General features: G+C 38.5%; 1 protein-coding gene across 2 annotated transcripts in view; it reads right to left on the reverse strand.

Moving 5' to 3' along the window:
• NOL10 (nucleolar protein 10) overlaps positions 1-8998 on the reverse strand; it is a 77247-nt gene that overhangs the window by 63410 nt on the left and 4839 nt on the right. For both annotated transcript variants that reach the window (XM_019520746.1, XM_019520745.1), the window contains exons 4-10: positions 8342-8419; positions 4679-4716; positions 2909-3045; positions 1728-1793; positions 1149-1209; positions 557-642; positions 195-273 (exon numbers count right to left, since the gene is read on the reverse strand). In XM_019520746.1, the coding sequence (XP_019376291.1) occupies positions 195-273; positions 557-642; positions 1149-1209; positions 1728-1793; positions 2909-3045; positions 4679-4716; positions 8342-8419 (545 nt within the window). The remainder of the gene's footprint in view (positions 1-194; positions 274-556; positions 643-1148; positions 1210-1727; positions 1794-2908; positions 3046-4678; positions 4717-8341; positions 8420-8998) is intronic.

An 8998-nucleotide genomic window follows, 5' to 3' on the forward strand; every position in this document is an offset into this window, starting at 1 on the left:
CAAAATGAAACCAGTAACTCTCTCATGCTACTAGGTCAAAATCAAGTTCACATGTATATAACTGACTCCTCCTTTAGTACACGTGTGCTTCACAGAGAATCTACTCAAAGTATGCAGAGACCTGGGTCTGTGATAAAAAGAACAGTTTCTCCTAAAATCTCCAAATTCAAATTGGTTGCCAACAGCATATCTACCTGTCCAGTGGATGTTCCAACCGCCACATTCAAAGCTCCATTAAACTTTAATGCTGAAATGGATGGTAAATCATTTATCCTGAAAGTAAATGTTCATAATTATACAATTATTCCAACCACTTTCAGAAATATCAATGCTCACCCTTTACCCCTCTGTCTGGACATTTTTAAGAATTAGTCATCGCTTGTCAGACCAAATAAACAGGTAACAAAAATTCCAAATCCAGAATTAATCCCATACCTGTACAACTTCTGTGGACTGGACTACTGATAAGTAGTAGAACCACAGACAAGAATTGAGCCCTTAAAGACACAATTTTTCAGAAGAACAAGTATACACTAAAAAGCAAGCCTTTACTTACTCTGTATCTGCTGTCACACTGCTTAATGCACAATCCAGCACTCCAACCTGATGTCTTGTTCTAGGGTCCCAGCATTCTACTTTCCCCTGAACAGCATAAAGCGATTAATGAACATTAACTCAAGCTGTAAATAATGAAATTTAGCAACTCAAAATGCCAGTAAACAAAAGACTACAGAGCACCTGATATACTGATCTCTAATTTCCAAAATTAGACCCGAGCATGAACAGTTCAAATGATAGCACAGCATATATATTTTAAAATGCATACTCATTTTTTAAACTTTAAAAATATGAATTCTAAAATAGCAATAGATGGGTGCAGTCTAGTTAGTTTATGCAGTTTTTAATATATTAAAGTGATACAATATTTTTTTTCTGTCAGCCATAAAAGTCTAGGTCATCTCTACACCCAACATAATCCGACAAATTGTTTGCACTGTGCTCTGAAACCTGCCATCTGCCCTAGGCCTCAGTAAACTTACTTTTACTAAGCAAGAATTAATACTTGGCTCTATCACATTTTAGTTCTGTGACCTGTATTTGAACAAGTGACCATGCCATAGTTCTTAGAAGAATTAGACCTCATTTACCTCGGCTGACCCAGCTGCAAACAAACAGTGTACAGGATTTATGTCACAGACATTATTCTCTCTAGAATAGAAAGAAGTATAAGTTTAATGACTCACAATTACTTGACACATGAATAATTAGCAATAACTTTCACTGCCACATGCTCCCCCCTTTACCATCCTGTCAATAAGGCCAGCCTTAACTGCCTACTTGTCTACCCCTTCCATATTGTCCCTTTTGCTTGATGCTCAAGTTTATCATCAGTTCCTTTTAAATCTCTTCAAGATCCACTTATGACATTGAATCAATTAGTATAGGAGAGTCTGACTGGGAATACTGAGGATGCATCTAACACAATCATAGTAACCAGGAGATAATCTGTTCTAAAGAAATAAAAGCAGTTTGAAAAATATCCACAGAAATAAACTCAAAGGCATTTTAAATCAATTTTAAAGAAAGATATGAAGTCAGATTAAAAACTTACATTACATTAACCTGGTTTTGGATTCTGTCTACATGACCAATTAATTGATAGTGAACATACTAGTCATTTGGCTCCACCTGCTGGCATAAATCTAAACATGATGAATTGTACTTACGAAGCATCTGTTTGAAGTGAATTTAAAAATCTTCCTTGTTCCAGATTTAACCTGTATACTTCAGAACTGCAAAATAAAATCTGAAGTTACTATTTCACCTTCATTAATGAAAAATAAAGTTTAAGCTAGAGAAGGCTGCAAGACATTTTTTAAATAAGACCTCAAATTTAAAGAAAGTACGATTTTGATCTCTTGACTAGGAAAACTCCTTCCCCTCCAGCTCTAAGGGCATCTTTACACATGCTCTGGGGTGGCAGTGGTGGAGGGAGGGGTGCTTTAATCAAAGCAGCTCTCAGGAGCCATTTTAAATTAGAGCACCTGCAGCATCTTGTGTATTCAGTGTCTCGTTTCAAAACAGCATCGGGGCACTTTAACTAAAGCCCATTCGACAAGCTTCAGTTAAAATGCCCCCACCACCATTTTGAAGCACAGGGATGCTGAATATATGTGAACTGAGGCTGCTGAAGTGTTCAAATTAGCACAAGTCATACATGTATATAGATGCCCCATTGTCCTCCCTTAGTCTAAGCTGGTCACTGAAAATTATCAGAAACACTAATGATACTATAACAATTACACCTGCCCAGGCAAAGAAACATTTTTTCTTTACTACTGTTTTCTATGATTCGCATAGAAATTATTTTATTAAATTTCTTTTAAGTTTCTATTAAAATTGTCTTTATTAATTCTTTATCTTTACTTCTTTATTAAAAAATAAAATGCAAAATTTAACTGGTTGAAATTTGAAGCCTGCATTTGGCTTCCATTTCCCAAAATGTACATGGCCCAGGAAAATGCATATTTTTACTAAGCTGAATTATTTTCAGATGTAATGAAATATTAAAATGTGTGACTATTTTAATTTACTATTTAAAATACTGTTTTTTCATTCAAAATGGCAATACATCAAGTCTGACAACTATTAAAAGATATAATGGACTCAGGTAAAGCAGCATCCAATGGTAGAGACTCAGAAATCTAGGACTTAAGTATTCAGTTTACTTATTTAATTTCCTTGGAGTTTCTATCAACACTATCTACTTTTCACTAAAGAGCAAGAACTGAAAAGTTTTCCAATAAAGCACACATTCTCTCCTCATCCTATATTGTTAGCCTCACCTTACCCTTGGAAAACACAGACCTAAGCAAAGTGAAAAGTGACAACTCCATCTTGATCATACCTTGCTCCAACAAAATACAGGTCACATGATGGGTAGTGATAAGAGAAATCTCTACCAAACTTCGGTATTCTTGTCCTGTAATAATGGCCATGCTGAGAATGAAACTCCACATATCTGTCGCACTGCAAGAACACAATCTGAAAGCAAACCAGAGAGGATTAAACATCAAGGTTCTCGCTGCAATCACAATTTTCATTAAAAAAAACTCCAGTGACATTGCCAACTAGCAGTTTTTTCTTAAAATCAACTGAAATGAATTTTTTAAATTAACACTGTATTAAATTAGAAATAATGATTTACTTAGCCCACGTCTCCTGTTACGTTACCTCTACAGAGCAGTTTTGCAGAGTTTAACAGAGATCTTTCCAAATGGCTTCAACCTCCACAAAATGTATAGATAATATAAAGATATATAATTTGTGTTTTATATAATAAAACATACATAAATATTCAAATTCTAAATATTTTTCTTATCCATATAAATTGTCAATCCCTTTCTAACTGGCTATATTCTTAGCCTCAACCGTCACCTGTGATAGCATGCTGCAGAGTCCAATTAGACACTATGCAAAAAAGTTATTCTTACTGGCTTTGAATTTGCCATATTCAGTTTAATAGTTAATTGTTCCAGTGTTATGAAAAAGGAAGAACAGAAGCTCCAAATTTATATTCCTAAAACAGTATTTTATCATGTTTATTTTAGAAGTGAAATGCATAAAGGAGGACAACCCCCAACTTTTCAAAGTCTCTTTACAGGAAAGATTTCCCATCATTCTGCAAATCCCTTGTTGCCGTGGAATTAATACTGCACACAATACTGCAGCTGCATAACTGATTATATAACAGCATTATATAATACGCCATCCAATTCTTCAAGCATCCTAACACTTAGTTTGGTTTTTGACTCCAGACCTACACTGCAGAAACCTCTTTGCCTGCTTTCAATGATACTTAGAATTTCTAAGTGCTTAAAACTAAAAAAATTCTGCTGAACGGAGTAATGCAAACCAGTAGTACAGCTAATGTGCTTAATGAAAACTTGGATCCCATTTCAGGTAAGTATCAAAAGGACATTTGTTATTGAGCACATACAGTTATTGTTGGAAAACCAGCAAGTGGCAAAACTGAATACAACCATCATCTAGAAAAGCCATTGGATTACGCATCCCATAAGCAGATTTCTGTCTTAGGAAGTTAGTCCAGAAATTACATGACAAGATGCCGGTTCAGCACGATACAAATACACAGTGCCTATCTTTAAACACAAGGGTAGAAGCAATTAATTCAATAAGTCATTCACATGCTTTAAGTTTATATCTTTGATTAATCAGGAGTTTAAATTCAGATTTGAAAGAAGAGTCAATTCGCAAAATTATTTGTAGTTAAGTAACTGTAATTAAATTATTGCAATTATTAAAAAAAAAGGAAAAAAAGAAAGGGTGATATTTCTGCTTTTTTCCTGCTACAATTTAACTTTATGGCTGTGACTGACCTTTATGATTTGCTTTCACTGTTTTTTAAGTCAACTGACTGTACAAGAAAAGACATTTAAATGACAGGCAGTGGTAAAAACAAACAAACAAAAAACAAGATACACTTTAAAGAACATTCCTAAGGACTTTTTAAAAAAAACTCATCAATTGCTGGAAGAACAAGATGTCTCTCAAAAAAGTGTGTGGACAGGTGGTTCCTTTGACATACAGACATTTAAAATAATTTCTTGTTCTTTAATTAGATATTGAAATGAAAAAAAAATTATATTAAACATACCTTTGAGTAATCCTCTGATAAAATATCAAATGTAACCACTAGGGGGAAAGAGACAAAATTTTAAGAATCACATACGTGAACATACATTTTACAAACATTGCCACAGAGCCTGAACACACCTGCATATGTGATTATTCCCTAGCAACTTGAGTCAAATATGAATTCAGCAATTTACATGCTTGTAACTGCACAGCCTCTCTGAAACATGATTACATACTTTCTTAAAACGTTAGAAACATGCAGCATTTTCTAGCTTTTAATTATCCTCATACACTACGCTTTCCTAACCACAATGCTCTAGCATATCTACATTGATATTTTAACATGTCTGCAGATAGCAAACTATCAGAGTCAACTTAAAACTAGCTAGGTCAGGTACCAGAATCATTATAGTCTAGTATGGGTAGACAAATTATATATTTATAGATATAGAGAGAATCTGCATAAGGCAGTGGCTCATAACTTTTTTAGATTCATGGCTTTCCTGTGTAACTTTTTTTGAATATGGTGTCACCACAGTTAAGAACCACTACAGTAGTGCCTCAGTTTATTTAACTGGTTCTCAGCCACTATCACAACCAGGTGGAACTGCCCTTTGTGCCTCATGGGGAGCCAGACCAGGAAGAGCTGTGGCAGGAGCACGTATTGTGGCTGGCATTAGGGTTCTCTGATAAACCTAAAGTAGGCAGAAGCATCTGTTTTTCATGCAAAATTTCCCAGTCCATTCCCACAAACTCCTCCCAGAAAGAGGTATGCAGGACAGTGGTTGAGAACCACTGATCTAAGGTTCCACACCAACTGGAAACTAGTCTGTAATCACCAATTACCATGAATAAACAAAAATACTTCTTAAGGTTTCACGAACAACTTCGCATAGTTAAGGGCTCAAGATATAGCAAAAGTAAAGTTAATATGCTAAATTAGTATCCTAACTTTTAATTAAATGATTTAATTTCAAATTCTCCTAAGGCTGATGATACAGTATAACCTCATACATCCAAATATCAAAAATCCAGAATTACCAAAAATCTGGCACTTCCCCACCCCCTCCCTCCCCGGACGCAGAGGAGGAAGCTTGCACGCAGCAGCTGCTGCTGCCATTCACAACCCCAGGTCGTTGGTCAGTGTGAGGCCACTGCTCCTCCCCACCCCCCCGCAACTGGCTGCTGCGCCGGTTTAAAAAAATACAGCATTTTCAAATTTCTAGCAGGTGCTCAGTCCCAAGCACACCAGATTTATGAGGTTATACTGTATTAGATAAACTGTATATAAAACCTTGCTACTTTAGTGATTTTCACTTGATATCAAAAGTAAGGATCAGAAAAGTTTTATATAGTTTTGAGGACAGTAACTAGACTCTTCTAGTTCTTCTAGTGAACGAAAGAGGCAGACTGATGAGACTGTACTATAATAGTACATGCTCCAAGAAGTCAGGAACATGAAATCAATCATTTTTACTCTCTACGTAATGCTTTCCTTGACAGCTAATTAAATGTTTGATTTTTTGTTGTTGTAATTTTTAGTAACAAATCAACCAGCCACAAAGCATACTGTATTTACTTGAATAGAAAATAACCCTCCATTAATTAGATTCTACATATGAAAAATTTAGAAATATATTATAGTTCTCCAGGTATAGAATCAAATTATTGGAGGTTTGTCCTGAATTTTTTCCCCTCCCACTGCTACCGCAGGGAAAATAAATCTGGGGAATCAGGTAGCCCCTTTGTCCTCTGCTTCCCCCATTTTCTCCTCGCCACCCTTTCCCTCTCTTCCTACTGTAAGACCCTGTTCTCTCACCTATTTATATGTGGTACAAACTGTATGTGAGATTAGTCCAAAGCCAAAAGATCATGATTTACAATACAGTTCGTTGGGCTGGGCCCACCAGAGTCTAAAGCATTTGAACTCAGGGTGACCCCACAGCACAGCGATGCTTAGTATGTGTGTATACCGCAGATGTGCCCCACAAAGGATCCACATGCTAATTAATCCCCACTCATGAGCAGAACCCAGTGTTCTTGTCACAAGTCGTAGGATGCTCCAGAAATTTGTACGCAGATGAGGAGCAGAGCAATCTGATCTCGTTTTAGCTCATGGAGGGCAGAGCCACACAAACCATGTGCCAGGCTGAGAGAGGGGTTGACAGGGATTCTGGGTCCTGTTTCATGGCATTTGCCAGGCATTTAAGGCTGGTGAAGAAACAGGAATCAATGGAAAAGGGAAATAAAGGCATAGCCCAGCTGTGGGAAAGAAGAGGAAGTCAGAGTGTATGCACTGTCGTCATTCACAATGACACGAACAAGAGTTGGCAGTGAGGGGTACAGCACTTAATGGACACGACCATGTGTCTCATTCACACGGTCTATCTATACTAACCTATCTTTGCAGTAGGTGCCCATCACCATCAACTTTTTTTGGCTTAAATCAAATGTAGCATTTTTGGCATCAAGGGGTGGGTGTCAGGGCTGGCTCTGGCCCTCCCAGTGACAGCCAGGTACTATAGTATCTGTAGGCCTGGTGCAGTTCCCTGTGGAGGGAATACCTGTCCGTTTGTTTTGTTTTAAGGGCGACACACACACAAAAAAAGAGAGGTTCCAATTAGTATGTTTGACCAATATGGGCCATCTGTTTTGTAGTCATGCTCAGTGTTGACTGCATTTAGTCAACTTTGTAGTTGGTTTCTACTGCTGAGCAGAACCTGCTTTTAGCAGCAGTTTAACAATAAACAATGTATTTAGTGAGATTTCCTTGTATATGACTAAAAGACAAGGGGCTTTTTTGCCCATGCCAATGGGTATGCGGGGGGAATGGGACCATGTCTTGTATTCAAGTAAATATGGTATTTATCAGATTTATGACACACACTGGCATTCTTACTAGTTTATACAAGCACCACTTTGGGTTTCAATGGGAACACTGAACATTTTATAGAAGCAGGACACTGGCTGCTGCAGTACCCTTGCTTTACTTGTGTCAGATTAGGGTGCTAGGTCTATGTTGTGCCAGGATTGATGGTAGCCGTATGTTGAGTTTAGACTGTGATTTGTATGTGATGGTTTGGATGAGGATTATGCTGCTTAGCCAGAGGAATGGACTACATGACCTCTGGAGGTCTCTTCCAGGCCTACTTCTCTATGACACTGAAGCACTGAACTGTAATATAAAAGCACACAGTCTTTCTACCATATGTAAGTGGAATTATAGATACGTTATTTAAAATTCCACAAGGTCCAAACTGCTTTTCAAAGACAGGTCAATCAGGGGTTTTCAACCTTTTTGGGTCAGTGTACCCCCAGTAGCCAGTCGAGAAGGCAGGAGTCCCCTAGCGGCATGATGAGAGGGGGCGGAAGGGGACACCTCCATGGCTGATCAGTGACTGTGCCAGCAGTACAGCAGTGGCAGAAGTGCCAGCGGTGCCCGCTGCCGAGTACCTCCTGAGGCCATCCCAAGTACCCCCAGGGTTGAAAACCCCATGGTTAAGTAACACTGTCCCTTTTACAAATGCGGAAGCACAAAGCAGTGGCCTATGTAGCCACAGGAGTCACTGACAGAGTGCAGAACTGAACCTAAGTCTCTTTACCTCCTTCCTCTTCCCCCTTGGGCCCCATACATCAAGTCACACCACCTCTATTTCTGATGTAGGAGTAACAATTTACTTACCTTCAGAATCTAAGCATCTTTCAAATTTCAGGGATAATTGATAGGTATCATAACACCGGATTCTTGGTTTATATGTTCCTGCAAAACAATTTTATCCTTAATGTTAAGTATATCAGAGCACGTTTGCTTTCAAACAAACCTTAAACATGCACAATATTTACTTTATTTTAGATGCAAGAATTTTAGTCTTAGAAATCAATAACAGCTACTGAATGCTAAAGACTACCGAAAAAAAAGAGCACTCAGCTTACAAGTCTAACAGCACCTCTCAAATGAGGTGTCATGGCATCCTGGGGTGCCAGAAGATCCTTTTTAAGGGTGCCACACTGCTGCCACCAGGTGGAACTGCATGGCTGTATCTCTGTTTATGGAACATGTTGCATGGGGCCAGACAGGGAAACGGCTGCAGCAGAAAAGGGTGCCCTGTTGCAACCTGGCCTCATCCAAAGGCTGCCCTGATGCTGTTGCTGGCTTGCATGAGAGGCGAGACTGGCAACACCTCCAACAGACAGGACACAGGCAGCAGTTGAGAGTCACTTCACCCTTGCACTCTTGAATGGGTGTGATGGCAACCCTTGGGCTTTTAAATGCTGGGGGAGGGAGAAGGGGTGTGTGGAAACATCTCCCTTGTGTGTGTGTGGGGGGGGGGGGGGGGGG

This window comes from Gavialis gangeticus, unplaced genomic scaffold (assembly GCF_001723915.1).
Source record: "Gavialis gangeticus isolate Ggan-Ray unplaced genomic scaffold, GavGan_comp1, whole genome shotgun sequence".
In the NCBI taxonomy this organism is placed as follows: Eukaryota; Metazoa; Chordata; order Crocodylia; family Gavialidae; genus Gavialis; species Gavialis gangeticus.